Here is a 20,590-nt window from a genome sequence, read left to right as displayed (position 1 = left end):
AAAAAAAAGTCTGCCCTTTTCAGTTATTATAGTAAACTTTGCATTTTAGGCCGACTCTCCATTGCAACTCTTTCTCACCACTTTGTGCAACCAACTCTTCTGTGTGTAAACCACGCACTGGAACATGTGTACTCTTGGATGTACAACCCCTTTTTTTTCACAGTGATGGTTAGCCTAATGGGGTACATTTGCGTGATATACCTCCAGTTGAAGTTACCGGTTCTCTTTACTTACCAAACATGCCTTCTTAAAAACCGCAGTGGTAAGTGATGTTTGAGATTGGCGGGAAACTGTAGTGAAAGCTTATCAGCGTTGAGATCCTCCTGATTCTCACAGTAGTGCATGACTCGCTCAGTCACATGCGATCTGCAGTTGGACAGGCGCCCCACAGCTCAAACAGAACGCCGGTAGTTGGTGTCTGTCAGAGAAATCCTGGTACTGATCCGAGCTAACGGCTCATCACTCAACACGGGTCAGCCTCAAGTAGCTGGAAGCAGCAGGAGAGTTCATCCAGACACAGTTCATGGAGGAGGAGGGGAGATTAACCCAGCTGTGTGCTTGTTGTGTATATTTTGATCCGAATTGTAAAGCTGAAACGCTAAGGTTATCCACGAGAGAGGGCATCTTTTTCAACTGTGTGGGAAGTAGTCGTATTTTTAATTTTCTTACATGGCAGCAGTATTGTTTAAAGTACTGCGCTAATGTCCATAGTTACTAACACAACCTTCCTGTAACAACCTTGTTTCTCTTCATCTTCTTTCACTATTGGGTGTTGACTTTACCCCTGCATGAAGTCACAATCCACTTGATGATCTTCCTGGCACTAATTTCTCTAGAAGGGTCTCACAAATGTCCAACAAGTTGTCTTGGCTAACCACCTCAAGTTGTTTAAGCTGAATGTGGAAAAAAATAACTTGAGCATCAGTGATGTTTGGATGGCTGGATTTTGTGTTGCAGTGCTGCTGGCAGCGGCCTCTACTCTAGAGGTTCAGAAGATAGCCGACGTAGAGGAAGAGTTGGCACCCACTGTTGAAGACGCAAAAGAGGAACAGTCATCTGCCCCCATAGAGGTTGCACCAGTGGCTGAAGAGGCTCCTGCACCAGCAGAGGTTGCCCCAGTGGTTGAAGAGGCTCCTGCACCAGCAGAGGTTGCCCCAGTGGTTGAAGAGGCTCCTGCACCAGCAGAGGTTGCCCCAGTGGCTGAAGAGGCTCCTGCACCAGCAGAGGTTGCCCCAGTGGCTGAAGAGGCTCCTGCACCAGCAGAGGTTGCACCAGTGGTTGAAGAGGCTCCTGCACCAGCAGAGGTTGCCCCAGTGGCTGAAGAGGCTCCTGCACCAGTAGAGGTTGCCCCAGTGGTTGAAGAGGCTCCTGCACCAGTGGAAGTTGCCCCAGTGGTTGAAGAGGCTCCTGCACCAGCAGAGGTTGCCCCAGTGGTTGAGGAGGCTCCTGCACCAGTGGAAGTTGCCCCAGTGGTTGAAGAGGCTCCTGCACCAGCGGAAGTTGCCCCAGTGGTTGAAGAGGCTCCTGCACCAGCGGAAGTTGCACCAGTGGTTGAAGAGGCTCCTGCACCAGTGGAAGTTGCACCAGTGGTTGAAGAGGCTCCTGCACCAGTGGAAGTTGCACCAGTGGTTGAAGAGGCCCCTGCATCTGTTGGGGAGGCCGTTGCAATTGAGGCACCAGTTCCAGTAGAACCAGAAGTCACCTCAGCTCTAGCTGAAGAACCCGTCACCACCGCAGTTGTGGAAGAAGTTGCAGCAGCCCCTGCTGCAGAAGTAACCAGTGCTGTGGCAGAAGAGGCAGTTGAAGCTCCTGTGGAGGCTCAGGCAGAAAGTCCTAAGAGAGAGTACATTGTTGTGGTTCTGGAAGGCGCACCTAAAGCAGAAAAACGGCCCAAGGTGCTGGGAGTGGGGCCCATGCATGGTAGGATCATCCCAGCTCCAGACGAGGACGACGCCCCTTCTTCTGAGGTATCTTATCTTTGTTTTTAGACTCCTCTTACTGTAATTAGAAACTCCAGCTGTGGTTGTTGCTCTTTATTTCTGACAAGAGAATGTTTCTATTTCTATTTATCAGTCTTGTTTGTAGATGCAACTAGAGCCTGACTGATAGTGGGAGTTTGAAAACTGATAAAATTGAGGCAGAAAACAGCGGTTACTGATATGCTGGCCGATTTAAAGTGGATTTTTAGCTGGAATGAAAAGTAACTTTTTTAATATAGAGATTTGAGAGCCTCACTTATGTTTTTGTTGAACCAATACCCATTTTAGGGGGAAAATATTCACCAATATACCAACTGGTATTGTACATTTTTGAGCTGAAATCACAATTCATCTTTTCTATGTGCTTTGTGCTCTGATTTAGCTTTGCTGTAACTGTCCAAAGGTACTAACTTTATAAAAGTACATTTGACATTATTTTACAGTGTCAACCAAATCTAGTGCCGTATCTAGGGTATTGTAAACTTTTGAGTTGGAGAGCACTTGGCTAGACAATCTATGGGATGACACCATTTCAAAGTCAACCCAAGCGTTGTTTTCTGCGTCAAATTTTTAGAGAAAACAAGTCATCTTTTAAGCATGTATAAGCAAAAAATGTTGGCCGATATCGATTTATCTGTGTCAGGCAAATATCGGCCGATAGTATCAGCAGAACAATTTATCGGTCAGGCTCTAAATTTAAAAGTATTTTAAAAGTTAAAGATAACCATTTAGGTAATGAAGTTTTCACATATGAAACATAAGTCTAACATGGATTTTAAACTCTGCTATTCAGGGTAAGCGACGTCTTCTTAGGATGCAAATGCAGTAGTTCCAACTAAGGTACTGAGCCTTTGATTATTACTACGCTAGTAGTAGAGTAGGCTGTGGTAAAGATGTACTTTTAATGAAAATTCAACATCACTACCCTGCAGATCCACATAGTTATACGCAGGTTTAAATACAGTAGAAATACTGAGATGTTTCATGAAGACGATGTACAGTATAATTGAGTTGTGTTTCTGTCCTCCATCACAGTAAACCGCTCCTGAGTGACGACTTCCTGTCCTGCAGAAGAAGAGGATGTGCCTTTCTCCAACACTTTCCCTTCCTCCTTTCACCCTTAAAAACACAACAGGCTAAGATGTGGTTCCAGTGTGAAGATGCACCTTATTTAGATCGACTCCTGCTCCAAGAAACAATCAACATTTCAGTGGTGATGCGGCCCGTTACTGTGACACTCCACTCTGACTCCTACATCCTGCCTCTATAGTTGAACAGATCTCTTTTAGTAACCATTAAAACGTCACTGTAGTGCAACCTGTTTACTGCTGAGGACAAAACTGAGCCACTCATCATTTCTCTTACAGTTTCCTGCCTCAAAAATAATAACGTGTAATGTGCATCTCCCAGTCACTGCCCAGCCACTTGTGATAGGAACGTTCACTTTCAGGGCGTTTCTGAGTCACCAGCAATCTTTATAGTCTTTATCCTTCCTCAGGTTTCTTCTTCTGCTTTTCTTGATGTGAAAACAAAAAGCTGGAAACACTCGCATGTTCTTTATATGAAGAAACACCTTTTAGCTCACTGGTTCATACCGTAGCTACCTTGCTACCTCAGTTTCCCATGTGTTTTCCATCTGAAATGATCCGACTGACCTCTTCTTGATGCTATCACAGTGTTACAGTTCCAAAGCCACTTGCAAAAGTAAAGAGAAAATGACAGTTGTCTGCCTGAAGTAACCCTTTTGAATGCTGACATAACAGGGAAACACAGGAAAAATGAGCCTCTTCACTTTTCTCACTGGTACAGAAGAGTATCACAGGAAAGAACATGAAAATGAGAATCAGGGATATTTTTTTGTAATTTGAAAATGAAGTTTAAATGTGAAGATGATTAAGTGCCAGAATAAGAAAAAGCAAATCGGAAGAGGAAGATTTTAGTTTTTGCATTTTTAGAACGAAGTCAAAATGTTGTGAATTAAGGCCAACTTTTAATACAAGAAATAAATAAGGGGAAGATTTTGACTTTATTCTTAAAAATGCAAACTGAAAAAAGCGCCCTCTCTGATTTATTTAGCACTTCAGTTTTAACTTTTATTCTCAAAATTCCAAACAAAGTTTCCGTACATTTGTTTCAAACTCAAAGCATGTGACGTTAATAATGTGATGTGGCCAGATAAGAAACGAGCTTCAAAGTCTGACCCAAACTGAGCCGTGCAGCAGGTGTTTCATTATTCATTCATTTAGTTTTTAGTCAGTTCGTTCCTTTCTTTTTCTAGACCATCGAAAAAACAAACAGTGAATGTAGAAAAAACAAGGGACATCCTCCTGATAATTAGGTGCAATCTCTTTTGCACAATACATAGTCAAAAATGGTTCAAGTTTTAAAGTCCTTGTTGAGTTCTGTTTCCTCCTCTGCCATAGATTTAGGTTAAAGAACAGATCATGAGTTTCCTTCCTTTTTTAAATATGTACATTTCAGTGTCTCGGTGCAGAGAGGATGTTTAGATACGCAGCATCATGTTCTTTCACTTTCTTTTCTGTCCTTTCAAATGGCTTTTCTTGCTTTGTTCTCGTCGCCGCGCCTGTGTGGATGTGTAATTTAAAGGCTTGCAGCAAGTACGAACCGTGGTGATGCTGACGTGCGGCTGTGACGTGAAATGTGTGTTTGGAAGTGTTGCTGTATGTCTGAAGAAAAGTCTCCAGTGTGAAACACTTTGACAGCTCTGTTGTAGTCCCCTCCCTCCTGATTTCCTCAACTCTAATTCCTGTCTCTGTTAGCTCGGCGTACGCTTTATTGAAACAGACCTGAGATCAGAGGGAAGAAGTGGTGTTGAAGAATGTATTTTAAAAATGGGAATTGGATTCAGAAAATTACACTCAGCCAGGCTTCTGAGACGTGAGTGAATGAAGGACAGAAACGGACTGTTTCACGCTTTACTGTTTCCTGTGTTTTGCAAAATAAAGAGGAATTAAACATGACCATCATGTGGTGATTTTATTTTTTTATTTTTTTCAGAAAACCTTTGCCTACCTGACGTAACCTGAGAGGACAGTAGTGTGTAAAGTCACAAAAGAGGAAGAAATTTTGTTTTCAAGTACACATTTTTGTGTGCGAAAAGAGTGCTTTGGATAAAACTGATTAACACCTTTAGTTTTATAGGTAGTGTGAGCCCAGTTAGTTACAGGTTAAAACTAATTAACTTTGTTCCCACTTGTTTTTTTTAGTTTATTTGAGAGTTATTTCTGTTTTTGTCGGGCATTAAAACGAGACTTTATAATCTTTTAATTAAACACAAAGCCTTGCTCAGTTCATGACGGTGTACCTGTAGCTTATAGCTCTGGTGGCCAACACACATGTAGATAAATCTTTATTTGTCATTGTTATAAAAGCAATGAAGGCAGTTTAGCAGCTCTTTGGTAGTACAAACAAGACCAAAAAAAACCACCCAAAGATGGCACAGTAATAATTTAAAAAATGGTTGTATATAACATTATAAATAAAGGCGGGGTGACACATTTAACCGCCTGTGGAAAGAAGCTGTTTCTGTTTTAATTGTCTGGTATCAGAACAGACAGAGTCCAGGGTGGCTGGGGCCAGTGTCACCACCCGCTGTAGGTCCGTCTTGTTCTCTGCTGTGCAGCTGTGAAACCACACCATGCAGCAGTAGGCCAGCAGGCTTTAATCAGTTAGGTGCTGTGGGAGGTTACAATCTTACAGTGTTACAGTTTCATTGAGCAGACGCATTTGTCCAAAGCGACGTACATCTGAGAGTTAATACAACACGAGTAACGATCAAGACAGGAGGGGACGAAGTCAGTAAGAGCCAACAAACAGCTTCAAGTGCGACCGGACACTGGTGCTGACAGGCAGTGTATAGGGTGTTTTTTTTAAATAATAGGTTTAGCTTCTGGTGAGCCTGTTTCAGCTTCCTGAGGAAGTAGCATCTCTGCTGGGCCTTCCCCACCTGATGGAAGATGTTTGTGGACCAGGTGAGGTCGGCTGAGATGTAAAACTTAGAAGAACCTGAAGCTTTCAACTCTCTCTGGCTCCTCCCCACGTATCCAGAGGGCAGTGTTCAATGTGCCTTGATTTCTGAAGTCAACTGAAATGTAAGCAAACTTAAATAAGACGTGCAGCTGGGGTCGATGATTCTGTTTACCAACTGAAAAAACTACATGGATTTTTTTCAAGCAGCCACTGACTGAGTTAAGACATCTGACATGAACAAATCCCCATGAAATATTTGTGGATTTTGAAAGGGTGTGACTCTGAATAAAAAAGTCATGTTACATACCACTGTGCAAAAATCTGGCTTGAATCAAACCCACGGAGCTCCTGATTAAGAAGATTAACTGATTTTAAGTGTCATCCTCCTAATAAATAAATACCAAATGTTTTACTTACTAAATGAAACCGACCTGAAGCCAAGTTTTCAGGGCCTTTATTACCCTGCATTCATGCAAGGTAAGAAAATCCCATGAATGCTCCCAAAAGTCCAAACAAGTCAGACAGTCAGAGAAAATTTTGGGGGACAATTTGCTGAGTTGATGTCATTTTAGCAGAAACGTGGCAAAGAAAGTAAATGTTGAGTTTATGGTAAGAAACATATTAATTCATGTACAGCATATAATTATTCTGCTCACATAACTTGTTATATTAAGGTAGGTATTAGGTTGTAACCATTACAAGTTGTCCACATAGAGTGACCTCAAATGGTTGAAGAATAACTAACAGCAGGTATGGAAGCCCTAAGCGGACATGCATCTATACATCTTATTTATCCTGTTTTCCTGTGATAACAAGTATTTTCCTGTTGTTTTCTAGAGATCTCGACTTATTTATCTCGAGATAACAAAGCTGGTTTTTTGTGATAACGGGATAATTTTCTGTCGATGTAGAAAACAGAACAACAGGCAGGTCACTGTGATATTACAGAGCAGGACATGCCATGCTGCCATTGCCCACACTAATGAGGTCAGTTAAGCCTGTTTTTACGTTTGTTTTGTGCTTTTGTAGCTCTGGTGTTACGAGTTAAGATCATCGGACGTTATGGTGGTGCAGCGTTGCAATGAGATAAATAAGTTGAGATCTCGAGAAAGCAGCTGAAATGACTCGTTACCGCGGGAAAACAGTTAATAAAATGTATGGATGCATGTCCGCTTAGGGCTTCCATAAACAAGTGAGGAAAGCAAACTGCTGTCAACGTGTTGTTTAAATAGCATAAAATACAACACATCTTTGTATGTTGTTTCCACATAAAGACTTAAAGCTCATGACCAGACCGAAGTCAGAAGAAATACTTCCCATGAGGAACATGTGAATGCAGCGTGAGTTACCTGCCTCTAAAAGTTTTGCTGCCACCTGGATTCAGTGGAGGTAAATGGAATCCAGTTTGTGCTGTTTTAAATGCTGAAACGATTGAAACAAAGCTAGATTTTCCCTCCATCTCTAATTCCTTCCACACACCAAAGAAAGAAGATTTTATAATGACTGCGCATCTTGCAGGACAAAACTACTACCAAAGATTATTTCCCATCATGCTGTTGGTGGAAACTTTCATGAAAAACAATGTTGCAGAAATAGCTTTTGGTCACTGCTGTCCTTACTGTATGTGTACAGCGGTTTGAGTTATCTGCAGTGACTGAATTAGCTGGGTTAGCGTTACGTGCTAGGCGGCTGATTGAGAAGCATGTCTATTTTTGATTTGCTCCGGTTCACTGAAGGTAACAGCAGGCGAGCGTCCAGCTATGGCGTCACCTTCAGTGAGGACACCAGAGTCCCCTCCATGTTTGCTGTTTATCCAGTTTGCTGCTTTGTTGAAAATGTTAAAGTATTTGAACTGAGCCAAGATGAACATCTTTGATTTGATCGGAACACTATCTGTGTGAGTCACTGAGTCATTTGGTGAATGGCTTTCATTGCACATCAAGGTGTGTCCAGACCAAATGTTAGGAGGCCTGTTTACACACAGCAATGTGTTTATTTTGGGTTTACAAAGACAGACAGCTGGACAGGTACTAACTGGTGATTTAACTAAGATCTGTTAAACCAAAAATGTGAAATTATAATCTAATGTTCACATTTATTAGATTAAATTTAGTTGACAAATGCCTGGACGCTTATTTGATTTAGTAATGTCTGTTTGTCTTCCCTATACAAGCATATAATAGAAACGTGGTACATTTTTCTTTTTAAGGCCATTCTTCATAAGATGCATTATTTATTCCTCCAACCCGCTCTGTCTTTGATAAAAGTGCTTTCAGTGTCCCCCCCATCTTGGTATGAGCTACAGCTAGAATATTTTTTTATTATGAAAGATTATTAAAACTGGATTATGAATTATTTGAAAATGCACATGTCGTGCTGCTGAATGCTGCGTATTCATTGTTTGATGTTATAGTCTGTCATAGTCTGTTGTTTGATGTAATATGTGAAACGTTATAATGCTGCTGTGTCGGTGAGGACTCTTTTATATCTCAAACGAAGGATCCCTGGTAAAATAAAGGTAAAATAAAATAAAATAATCACTTTACTTTCATCTGTTGGTTGGTATAACTTTTGTTGTCTTCATTTCAGTCCAGGGTACGAGATACGAGCTTACATCTGATCAGAGAGTACATACGAGGTTTTGTTCATTGTTGACGGGGTTTGTCCTGGTGACGTCACGGCGGTCTGCGCTCTGACCCGCTGGATCTGTTGTAGCGGAGAGGCGGCGCGCCGGAAAGCTAAAGGATAGCAAGAAACGAGCAGCGATCAAAACACAACTTGAGGGCCTGCATCTGCCTTCACCCGTCAGTTTTCAACCCAGGGCGTCGGTAGAAGTCCGCAAAGCGTTTTTTGAGGGACCAAGGACTTGCAAATATTTGTTTATGCAAGCAAAGTAAGCCTTCCGGCCTTGTCAACTTGGCTAACGTAAGGCCAAGCTAGCGCTAGGCGACGAGCTAACTTTTCGCTAGCAAAAGCAAAACAAGGTAAGGACAGGAACTCATTGCATTTACATACCAACAGGCTCTGATAGATAACCAATCCCATTACACATGTCTTTAATTGCTCTATTGGCCGGTCAATTACTGTGTACTCTTTCAACTGAACGTAAAAATATATATGTGTTAGCTAGCTAGCTATCTGCTAACTGTTTGTAGCCAAATAACTCCCTACTTAACATTAATGCTAGCCATGCAAAGTTGTGGAGTTTACGGCGATTTCCCTGTTAAAAGCAGAATTTGGTGTTTATTTATTTTAACGGCAAGGTATATGGGAGGTTACATAACACAGTGCAAAATGTTCTCTTCAGCTGCAGTAGCTTAGTTGATTAAGTCTTGTTTGTTAAGTAGCAGAAGCTTTAAGCTAACTAGCTAGCTAGCAGGAGAGTTTGGAGCTGCAGCTTCAGACTCAGTGAGCACAGAGACGTTCAAACCCGCTCAGAAAGTAAACATTAGCTTGTGGCGAGACTGGTCTGTGTCTAACATAATGCACACTGCCGTTATTCCCGGTCATGCTTCCTGTTTTGAATTAGAAAATGCTGGCACTTAGCCATTGGTAGGTTACGGTTTTCCTTTTTGTATCCTAAATTGCTTCAAGGGATTTGGGGCGCTTGCCTTGTTTACAGTTGAAGACGATCTGCCAGTTAAACTCCCTCCAAAATATCGATTTAGTTGTACTAGTTTTCAAGTGTATACTCTAGTCTGATCCATGGCTCAGCTTTGCTTCGTACTAATATACATATTCTCAAAATGTAACTGAGTATATAGTATGAGAGTTTCTGTTAAGCAAATTAGTCTTTCTTGAACGTTGTAAAGCAGCATGATAAGTTGTTTAATTTTATATAAATATCAAATGGAGTGTCATCTAATGAACACAAGGTAGTCTGTTGTGTATGGATGTAACAATCTACCAATCTGAATTAATGCAGAATAAAACATTAAGGCATATACACTTTCACATATGTCCTTATTTTGAAATTCCAGTTGTTTGTCACGCCCCTGTTTAGCTCTGATTGTGTTAAGGGCTAATGGAACCTTTGCATATCATTTGTAGGCCCTTAAATTTAATTATAATCACATGCTGGCAGACTTTGTCATTTCAGCCAATATTGATTTATTGTCCAAAGTATCAGTATTTAAGGTCTCGAAATAAAACTTGAGATCTAGAGCCCTACAGGTGTGTAGGAGAATTTGCAATTATACGGCTAACAGAATTTATTTTGACATGCAGTGTTTTTCTTACACACCTATCAGGCATCAAACCGTCAATAAGGAAACATTAAGAGATTGTGATACAAGAGCCAATTGTGCCTCTTTTTTAGTTGTTGCTGAATTTAGCTTAAGACTGGAGCTAAAAGATTTAAGACTTTTAGACAGTTAAGTGGTGTTCTTCCTTCACAACAAATACCACAATTTCACTTGAACTAAGTCATGAGGAGAGTGGGCGCCTGTGGGGCTTTCACATGACCCCTTCGTGCACATATACGCACAGACACACACACACACACACACACACACACACACACACACACACAACCAAACACAACCAAACACAACCAAACACCAAACTTGCATATAATTGAGAAATCCTGAAATCCTCCGGCTCTGATATCTTTTCCACTGTGACCCCCTCTGTGCTTTTATTTTGATAGGAATGAGTGATGACCTCTGTGGTGGTGTCAGATGGAGGAGGGAACATAGTGGAGTATGTCACCGTGGTGGAGGAGCCCCAGCAGGTAAGCCTGAGTATCCCAACACCTGCTGTGAGGAAGTTGACAAAGTTACTTACAAGATTGTAGAGGCTGCGTTGTTAATAACGTAACAGAGTATTCAACCAGAGAATTAAAGGTCCTTTTATTTTTTTCTGTTTGATCTACTTCAATCAGATCTTACCTTAAATTAAACAAACTAGTGAAATACATTTCATTGCACAGGTTAGAAATAAAGGGCTGCACAGTGGTGCAGAGGTAATATCGGTCGCCTCACAGCTAGAAGGTTCCTAGTTTAATTCCGGTTCAGACGTAGTGGGCTTTTCTGTGTGGAGTTTGCATGTTCTCCCCGTGCATGCTTGGGTTCCATCCGGGTACTCTGGCTTCCTCTCACAGTCCAAAGACATGCTCGTTGGGTTCATTGGTGACTCTAAATTGCCCGTAGGTGTGAATATGGGCGTGAAAGGTTGTCTGTCTCTGTGTGTCAGCCCTGTGATTGACTGGCGATCAGTCCAGGTGTAACCCCGCCTCTTGCCCAATGACAGCTTGGATAAGCGGAATAGATAATGGATGGATAGATGGAGGTTAAAAATAACACCAAGGGCTTAAACTGGTTTCATACAAGGGCTCTCTCATGTTCCTTATAAAAAATAATACAAATATTCTCACCTAAGATCTCACCCTGTCACATCTTTTCAAACTGTGTCCAGTGTGAGCAGCAGGTGGCTGAGGAGGAGGAGGAGGAGGAAGAGGAAGAGGTGGTTCAGCAGGAAATAGAGGCTGTGATCGTGGAAGGAGGAGAGGAGGTGGAGGAAGATGTGGAGGAGGAGGAGGGCGTGGTGCTGCAGGAGGAGGGCTGTCCGGCGGTGATTGTGGAAGAGGTGCCCAGCGCCCAGGTGGAGGAGTGCTACTCTGCGCAAGTCCTGGTCTACGATGATGACACGTACCTGATGCAGGATGTGGCTGAGGAGCAGGAGGTGGTCACGGAGGTGGCTGAGACTGGTGAGTTCTCCCAGTGTTCAATTTAATGTCTAAAAAGTGTTAATCCTGGTTTTCTACAAACAAACACAGTGACTTTAACAAACGCTGCTTATTCATATTTTTCCCAGTGTTGGAACTTAAATAATTTAGCCAACGACGTTGTGGGTTAAAATAATTCACTGTGATATAATTAAAGTAAAATAAGAAACCATTTTGTTTACAGTAAAGCCGGATGGAAAGCATCTTAGTCGTCCAAGGTTTTGATGGTCGATTAGAAGCAGTGAAAAAATCCTCAAACTCCATCCAGGAGCTTTTTCTTGTCTGTTGTTTGATTTATCTGGGGTGTTACCTGCCGAGCCTTCCCCTTTTAAGGAGGGTAGCCTTGTGTTTCATCTCTATGTAAAGATTTCTGAATCTGAAAGCAAGGGACAAGATTTCTTGTGTTGGAAGTGTCCCTTTTTTCTGTTTGTATTTCAGTCAGTGTTGTTTAGTCAGGTTTTAGCGGGCTTTCATGCAGGAAGAACAGTCCATGTGGAGAGCAAAAGACTGCAATGGCTGTAATGTAATTCTGCAACTCGTTGGCTATCGTCTGTTGATGATTTAGCTTTATATTATTCATTACTAACAGATATCTGCACATGGGTGCAGCTAACAATCCGTACTGAGGTGAAGTAAGTCAACAAAATGTTCATAATACACATTAGGAAACATTTCAGCATTTGCTTTAAACCTGCACTTTTGAATTAATTACGACTTTTTATTTCTCTGTAATAATGAATAAGTGTGAATGTGTAGGAAGGAAGAACTTGTCGGTTGAGAAAAACTTAGGGCCAAAGGAAAGGGCTGTCTGAGGTCAAGGTGAAGCAGGAAAAATATTAGAAGAGTAAAACATTAAAAAATCAAATGAAATCATCTCTGCGTGTGTTTCCGCTAATGGGAGAGGGGACTTCCTGTTTCTCATAAAATAAAAGCTGTTTTATTTCTGATGGACATCTTAAAAGCGCTGAGTTACAACCACTACGTACGTACCCCAAAGGCCCATTCTGAGCCAGGAAAAACCAGATTTCAAAATACATTTGAAATCTATATTGATTCTTGATCGAAAAACAAATACACTTCCCACATTGACAACAAGTAAAAACACTCACAATCTCAACCAGAAAACATCACAACTTTAACCTACACATCAAACAGACGAGGAAAAGGGGGGAAAATGAGAAATAAACAAGGAACAGAAAAAAATTATGAAAAGGAGCGCAAGTTGATGTTTTTTGGTCTACATTATCTTTATTAGAGAGAAGTTATCTCTGTGTGTAACCTGCTGTTGGTGTGTGACAGCAGTATGCTGCCCTCTGCTGGCTGGAACGATGTCTAACATTTTAGACGAGCTCACAGGAAACAGGAAGGGAGGAACAGAGAGACTTCACACACCCCAAACAAGGAAGTCCTCATTTTAAAATAGTTGAGGTTGCAGCGCTGTACTGTTTTTGTTGTTTATGTAGTCGTGTTGACTCCTCAGTGAGCATGTGTTGTCTGCAGAGGTCCGTGCACTGACCGCCTCCTCTCTGCTCCTCTCCTCAGTGGAGATGACGACTCATGACATGGTGTGCTTTGACAAAACGTTCGAAGCAGCTGAAGCTCTCCTGCACATGGAGTCTCCTGGAGGTCTTCACAATGAACGCAACACAGGTAAACAAACTGTCAATACAGCCTGCTCTGTTTGAGAGACGCATCAGTCTGTGAGTCGCGTGCACAGTGAGCTGCATCAGAAGGAAGTGTTTCAGGGAGAATGAGGATCTGCCCTCCCTCTTTGCTGTGATTCACTTTGGTTTTAAAACCTGGAGTAACTCTTAAACTCCTCTAACAACAAGACATGTTTTGGGGTCAAAGTGTGTCATAGGTACAAAAGTTTAAGATCTACTGGGTGAAGTGCGTCGGATTTACATCCACTAAAAGTTCTTGTTTTTGCCGTCTCCCTCCTCAGATTGAACTTTTAATTTTAGATTAAGATCTTTCTGACATCACTCTTCAAAGCCACCACCATTGACAAAAACAGTCATTTTACCTCACAGATTACAGGAGTTGCTGCTCCTCTGCTGCCTCGATTGGTTAGTTTGTGTGTTATTGTGTGACTTTGGTGTTTCAAATGGTAGGTCTGGATCCAATACAACATTTACGTTACGCACAGTAACACAAACAAACTAACCAATAGAGGCAGCAGTTGATCAGCAACTCCTGTGTTCAGTGAGGTAAAATCACTGTTTTTGTCAATAGAGTCTGGTGGCTTTAAAGACAGCGATGTAACGTCTGTTTTAGGTTAAAAAAATCATCTTCCTCTGTAACAAAAAGGTCTATCTCTTTGAATCCGGTTTATTAGGTCTTAATAAAGCTTTAAATCAAAAAGAGTGCAGAGTAATTGTTGTTTATGTTTGACTCCAGCAGAGGATGTGATGATGGAGACAGTGGTGGAAGTGTCGACAGAGTGTGGGCCCATAGAGGAGGAGTCCTTCCCCATCCCTCCTGAGTGTGAACCTGCTGCCAAGAAGAAGAAAGGAGGTCAGTTTAGTACAGAACATCTGATGTTACACAGGACTCTGTCATGTAATGTCCTCCAGACCACGTTTGTCTGAAGACCCTTTGCCAGTAGTTATTATATTTTGTAACACGCTCCCATCGATCGGCTCACAGATTACTCTTTGGATAGAGGTTTGTAGGGCTGTAGCAGACTCTGGCAGAATTTGGAATGATCTCAAACTGTCTTTTGTGTGTGTTTGTGTGTGTGCGCTGAGTGCAGGTGGACGTAAGCCCAAGACACACCAGCCTGCTTCCAACGGCTCCTTTGACCTGGGGATCAAGAAGAGACAGCGGGAGGGCAAAGGTGTGTCTCAGAATAAACACATGCTCTATGGACGTGTCATTTAAAGTCTGCAGAACAGAAGTGAAGTAATGTGTGAGAGCATCTAAATATTGATATAAGTTAAATTACATTGTGGGAAAAATTCTCGGAGGTCTCGTAGTTTCAAGAGAAACGAGCTGAGCTAACATTTGGAAGAGTGTAATAAACACAGGTTTTGTTAACCTGTAGCTGCTTTTTCAGTTTTAAACTTGTTTATTCACTACGACAGGGGAGACCTCTGCTCATCTGACTAATCAGATGAGCTGCACAATGACTTAATGTCTCTTATTTAGCTCTCAGCTTTAAATGTAGTTGGAGGTTCTTTTAAGCATGTGCTAACTAACAGTAAAGACAATACATCTGTAAATTCTTCATTCAAAAATATGACTTTATTAAACTTTGCTCCTGATTTGGCTGAATGATACAAAAGAGATAAAAGGAGAAAGAACAAGAGATGAGAAGGAGAGAAAAAGAGTTTAAGGTGAGAGACTGAGAATGTAAAAGAGAAGAATCACACAGCGTGGTTGGACTATGAACAATACCATATCCATATAACCTCCTTCTATTGCAAACGTTAGCTAGCTGAGAAGCTAATTATCTATCTGTGAGTCTGAGTCATCCACAACTCCAACGTGCCTTCTCTTCAGATGCTCGCACATCACCGACGTGCTCTCGTGATAAACAAGGTCCGCTTTACAAACCCTGCAGGCGATCCTTTTCTTTGCAGCGCTGAGGCTGAAATGCTCCCAGACTTTGGTAGTTTCAGGACACGATGGTGCTGCATCAGCCGCCGCCATTTTGCTATGTTTTGTTTCCCTTTCGCTTCTCGGTCACTGTTTTGCATGATGCATGTGCAAATCTCTCAGAAGAGAGTTCTAAGGATGCGAGATGGCTCACCCCTCAGCAACTCAGCTCCAGAAAACGATGATATGTCTATGCACAGCATGAAAAATACACGAGATGGCGTAACCAACTTATTATCGACAATTAAATGAACATAGAACTGTTTTATTCACTGATTTTTATGGGTTTAATTATATGGTCTCAAATAACCTTTCATTTACAGTTTCTTAGTAACCACATAGAATTGAGCCTTGGCCCTCCGTCCACTAATAGAGGCAACATTATCTTATTGAATATTGTGATGAATATAAATATTGATCAGTATAGAACAAATGACTACCCCCCAGGCCTTGTGATGCAGAGCTTCATGATGTTGTTTGGTTTGTCCCCCAGGTAACACCACGTACCTGTGGGAGTTCCTGCTGGAGCTGCTGCAGGACAAAAACACCTGCCCCAGGTACATCAAGTGGATGCAGAGAGAGAAGGGCATCTTCAAGCTGGTCGACTCCAAGGCCGTGTCCAAACTGTGGGGGGAACACAAGAACAAGCCCGACATGAACTACGAGACCATGGGCCGAGCGCTGAGGTCAGCCTGTCCCCCACAAACACTTCATAGTCCCTCAGTGTGTCAAACATAATGACTCACCTGTGATGTGTGTGTAGGTACTACTACCAGCGTGGCATCCTGGCCAAAGTGGAGGGGCAGCGGCTGGCCTACCAGTTCAAAGACATGCCCAAGAACATCCGGGTGATAGAGGACGAGGAGGTTGGAGAGGAGGTGGAGGACAGCGAGGGCATTGGGGCGGTTCAGCACCTGGTTCACCAGCAAGGCCCCGCCAGCCTGGGCATAAACTCCCCCGCCGCCACGCAGCCCCAGCAGACCTACGTCACTGTCATCCCCAGCAACGCCACCACCAGGTCTGCATCATGCTATCTCTCAGTCTCCGACACGTCTTCATTAGCATTACTCTTACCTACCTAAAAGCATTTTAAGAGTTGTTTGCTTCTCGTCTTGCAGAACGACCTGACAAAGCATGAATTCAGACGTTTTACTAACCTGCATCCTGATGTAGTTATTTCAGCATCCTTTCAGCCTGTTTATTGTCGTTAAATCTCAGTAACACCTGTTTATTTGGGCTTCATAGCGCTGTAGTGAGACAGATTTCAGCCCACGTGTGACCGGCTAGATACAGTGACAGTGCCACTCAGCGGAGACAGATGGAAGCCAACAATGATTTCATTATTTACACCCATGCTTCTATTACTCTCATAACCATCAGTGCCTTTTTTAGCAATCTTTTATTTTTTCTTTGACCTGCTGGTCACACAGTTTAAAAAGAAAACAGCCTGAACTGGCAATTCCTCCAGGAAGAAGCAAGTATTGTGGCTTCTTCTGTTCTTAAAAGTGAATTTTCAGGGGGTTGTACAGATGTTTTACCTGTTTGTTAAATTGGTTATCCCCTCTGCAATCCAAGTGCTACACACTCCATTAACTGATTTATATTGCTATCAAGTTTTTTCGTAACTCTATTTATCAGTATTCATTTAAATATTCCATATTGAAGCTCTTTTGCATCTTGAATGTATCGTTTTTGTTGCTGTGTATTTATGAACAAGCTGCTCTAACCCAGTTGCCCCTTGTGGGATTGATAAAGTTGATTGATCGCTTGTGTTGTGTGAAAGAGAGCTCATAGTTATTCGACAGCAGCGATGTGCTCAGTGTGTCTCTGTGTTCTTCCTCCTTCAGGCCCATCCGAGCCATGCCCTTGGTCATGACCAACTCCCTGGGTCAGGTGACGTTAAACTCCTCCTCCATACTCACCACCGCCGCAGGAGTCCCAGTTACGGTAGCCAACGCCTCTGCAGGCGTTCCGCCCAAATTGGTGATCCAGGCTCTGCCCACCATGCTGCCCGCTGGCTCCAAAGCGGGAGAGAAGATCACCATCATCACCATCCCGGCCAACCAGCTGGCAACGCTCATGCAGGCTAACCCATCGGGCCATATCACGCAGCTCATCCAGGCTAAACCTATAGCTACAACGTTAGCACAGGCTGCAGCAAAACAGGCCGTAGTCCCCACCACGGTCCAGCTGACGGCGGGCCGGCCCACGCCACAGCTCATCCTGGCTAAACCAGCGGCTGTGGCCCAGACACTGCCGCAGCTCTCTGTCCAGGTCAGCCAGCCTCCCCCTGCCCCGCCCAAAACCCCCACCCAGACCCCCAATCCAGCGGTAGCACAATCAGAGACGGCGTCTGAGGCTCCGCCCCCCTCCAGCCCACCAGCAGCGTCAGAAGAAACTACATCATCCTGAGAGCTCCGTCCTAAGGAGGAGGAGGAGGGGGTACAGGAAGTGACTGTGGACACTGCTGAGGAAGTGCAGGACACATCCCCCCCTCCCCACAGCAGAGCTCTATGATTGGCTCAGACTGTCTCCAGGGAGACGCGTGCTCCCGCAAAGGAATAAAGGGACTGTTGCAAAAACACACAGACAGATACAGACGGGTCGGAGCTCAGAGGACGTGAGCAGCCTTAGATTGTAAATGAAAAACTGCTTTTTGTAATCAAATGTAATATAAGACGCCTGACAGACGTAACAGAACTGTAAAAAGCATTTTTTTGATACTCTGCGGTGTGTATCAGTCCTGACGTGGCTTCAACTCATCTCTTTGTTTTGTCTCAGTCGAACATTTGTCTGCAGACTCTGTTCCTCCACAGCACTGTCTCACTCTCCAACACCTGTCTGTCTTTTTTTACCGTTCACATAAAGGGAGTGGAAGGACGTCTGTCGACAGAAGAGAACTAAACTGCGTGCTCCACATTTGAAGTATAATATACTATTTTTTCTTGTACTATCAGTGTAATGAAGTAGATTTTACTGAAATATGTATTATAAAAAAACAACAAATGTGACAAAACTGTCTGAGGTTGTTTTCATTCAGCCGTTTGTAAGCCTTGATTCGAAGTGAGAGGAAGTGTTGCATGAATACAAAGGTCGGGCCACAGGAGGGCGCTGTGCTGCTGTTCATGTTCACGCCTCATGTCACTTCCTCTGTTCAGTTTACTGTCAGAGCTCCAGTGTGAAGTGTGGCTGGCAGCTTAACAGCAAGAGATGGAAGTCTTCTTTAACACTAAAAAAGCAGAAGGGGAAACTACTGAAAAGAGGAAGCTAACCAAGTGTCAAAAGCTGCAATTCCTCGAGTGGCCACTAGAGGTTGCCTCAGCTGTAAAATGTAACATGTTTGGGTCTCTATAGCTCATTTCTCTCTTCATGACAACTGTACGGGGAGAATCTTTATATAACTCACCTGTTTATATTAAGGCTTAAAGCAGGGCTCTCAAACTCAGTCAGAGAGGGGGCCGAAATCAAAAACTGAGTCTAAGACGCGGGCCGAACGGGGTCAACATTATTTGGACAACAGACATTAATAAACCACGTTTATCAGAGGCATTATGACAAATGAGTCACACAGAAATATGAACTTTACTGCTCCAAAGACATCTTACAGAATTCAGAACAAACCGAGGGTCTCAAAAAAAATGACACCAAACTAAAGATAAAATAAATCAGCATCTTAAATTTGTTTTTGTCATTTCCATTTCATTCACAACATCATCAAGAAAATAAGAATATTTCAAATGTGATCAATCTGGTTAAAATGTGCAAATATTTCAACCATAAGCAGCCTACCTGTGATTGCAGGAAAAGGTGCAAAAAGTAAATAGTGCACTTTGCTCTTAAGACCGTTTGCCAGAGCCAGATGCTTGGCATCTTTTCTTGGCTGCAGGTTCATTCATGTTTGGGGTCTGGTTTTGAGCTGTGGTTACTCATGGTGGAGTGAAGGTGTGCTTACACAAGTGTGCTATCAAACATGCAGAGCATTCAAGCAGCTTGTAGACGGAGCTTGGGGCATCGTTTCGGAATTCTGTCTGCTCCATTTGGATGTTTACAGGTGCGCTTTACACGTCAACAACAGAAGGATTACTGAGCAGACCCATGTTTCCTTGCTGCGACTGAGTCTCAGCTTGTCTTGGAAAGCTCTGCACACGGTCCCTACCCTGAAGCTCGGGGTTCACACAGCAGGTGCTCGCAAGTCTTGATTGGCGAGCCCGCTGTTGCAGTGCATTCTGGGATTTGTTGTATCAGCGGTGTGCGTGCTGTATACCGGCGGGCCAGTTATGATACACATATGATATTGTCTCGTGGGCCAGATTGGTTGTATCGGGGGCCGGATGTGGCCCGCGGGCCTTGAGTTTGAGACCCCTGACTTAAAGTGATGCATCATTAGGGGCGTGGCCTCTTTGAGTGACAGGTGGGAGCTACTAGCTATCTGCTAGGTGTCCCCTCAGCTAATTCAGCCACTGAACGTAACCTCTGGGCCGTGTTTATGCTGTTGGAGCCTTTTGGAGATTTGTTCATGTAAATATCAGACAAATAATCTGTCTGTGCGCTTTATTGGACTAACAGACCGTGCAACAAGTCTGACACACAGTTTTTACATGTTTACATGTATATCTGTGTCTGTGCTCACCGTACCTGGCTCGTTTAGGGTTTGTCATACATTGATGTATCTGTTTAGGCTCACGGCATGAGAGTCAAATAAAATCTCATTCTGTGGGAAGTAGCACATTTGCCAGCTAATGAATCAGCCACGGGCACAGACTGTAGAGCTTTCACAACATGCATTTTGCCTACACCTCGCTCCTCCCCAGCTCCACCCTCACTCTATAACAATACAAACAAAACAGCTGCATAACTAGGTCCATATTAAACAGATGAGGTGGCACCACAATTATTTACAGGACAAACATAATGAGGACGTCTCTTTCTTCTTCCCTGCAGAGCTTGTGATCTTCAGCAGAGTCCTCCAATCATTCACATACAAAAGAATATTGATAATGAATTTATTCATAGATTTTTTAAGGAAAATACTTGATATTGTAGATCCCATTTAACCATGACATGTAGTGCACAGGTGATAAGATACACCTATTTAAGCTCTAGATCAGATTGTTACATATGACATTTTAACCTAAAACCATGTTTCAACCAAAAGTACGCAGAACTTTAGTCCCAGGTACTAAAAGGTTCCTCCAGCTCATTGTTGTCTGTGTTTTTTTCCACTGAGGTCGAAACACCTGTTAAGAAAAGCAAATCAGTCTGCTGACGTGTGAAAAAGCAAAGTTTAAACAGGTTA

The 20,590-nt window shown here is 42.9% G+C and overlaps 2 protein-coding genes across 3 annotated transcripts; both read left to right on the top strand.

Moving 5' to 3' along the window:
• The first annotated feature begins 935 nt into the window (after positions 1 to 935).
• Positions 936 to 4,943, top strand: LOC138597846 (fibrous sheath CABYR-binding protein-like). The gene is made up of 3 exons (XM_069669367.1): positions 936 to 1,967; positions 2,773 to 2,819; positions 3,015 to 4,943. The coding sequence occupies exons 1-2, from the start codon at positions 936 to 938 to the stop codon at positions 2,806 to 2,808; spliced, it is 1,068 nt and encodes a 355-aa protein (XP_069525468.1). The 3' UTR covers positions 2,809 to 2,819; positions 3,015 to 4,943.
• Positions 4,944 to 8,681: 3,738 nt separating this feature from the next.
• Positions 8,682 to 18,282, top strand: elf2a (E74-like factor 2a (ets domain transcription factor)). 2 transcript variants are annotated; one of them, XM_069670566.1, is made up of 9 exons: positions 8,682 to 8,953; positions 10,618 to 10,701; positions 11,385 to 11,676; positions 13,237 to 13,344; positions 14,098 to 14,211; positions 14,450 to 14,533; positions 15,788 to 15,980; positions 16,058 to 16,312; positions 17,142 to 18,282. In XM_069670566.1, the coding sequence occupies exons 2-9, from the start codon at positions 10,627 to 10,629 to the stop codon at positions 17,704 to 17,706; spliced, it is 1,686 nt and encodes a 561-aa protein (XP_069526667.1). In that variant the 5' UTR covers positions 8,682 to 8,953; positions 10,618 to 10,626; the 3' UTR covers positions 17,707 to 18,282. The 2 variants fall into 2 exon arrangements, with proteins under 2 accessions (XP_069526667.1, XP_069526666.1); XM_069670565.1 differs by having other exon boundaries at positions 14,095 to 14,211.
• The last annotated feature ends 2,308 nt before the right edge of the window (positions 18,283 to 20,590 follow it).

Source organism: Semicossyphus pulcher, unplaced genomic scaffold, assembly GCF_022749685.1.
Source record: "Semicossyphus pulcher isolate SPU_LCO1_2020_fin unplaced genomic scaffold, fSemPul1.0.p SCAF_2, whole genome shotgun sequence".
Taxonomy (NCBI): Eukaryota; Metazoa; Chordata; class Actinopteri; order Labriformes; family Labridae; genus Semicossyphus; species Semicossyphus pulcher.
Note: the sequence above shows the minus strand (reverse complement) of the source record. Positions and strands in the feature narration are given on the sequence as shown.

Coding starts and splice junctions, on each gene's coding strand:
- elf2a (XM_069670565.1), top strand. CDS start 10,627: ATGACCTCTGTGGTGGTGTCAGATGGAGGAGGGAACATAGTGGAGTAT. Junction 11,677..13,236: donor CACGGAGGTGGCTGAGACTG/GTGAGTTCTCCC, acceptor TCCTCTCCTCAG/TGGAGATGACGACTCATGAC. Junction 14,534..15,787: donor GAGACAGCGGGAGGGCAAAG/GTGTGTCTCAGA, acceptor TTTGTCCCCCAG/GTAACACCACGTACCTGTGG.
- LOC138597846 (XM_069669367.1), top strand. CDS start 936: ATGGCTGGATTTTGTGTTGCAGTGCTGCTGGCAGCGGCCTCTACTCTA. Junction 1,968..2,772: donor ACGACGCCCCTTCTTCTGAG/GTATCTTATCTT, acceptor TCTGCTATTCAG/GGTAAGCGACGTCTTCTTAG.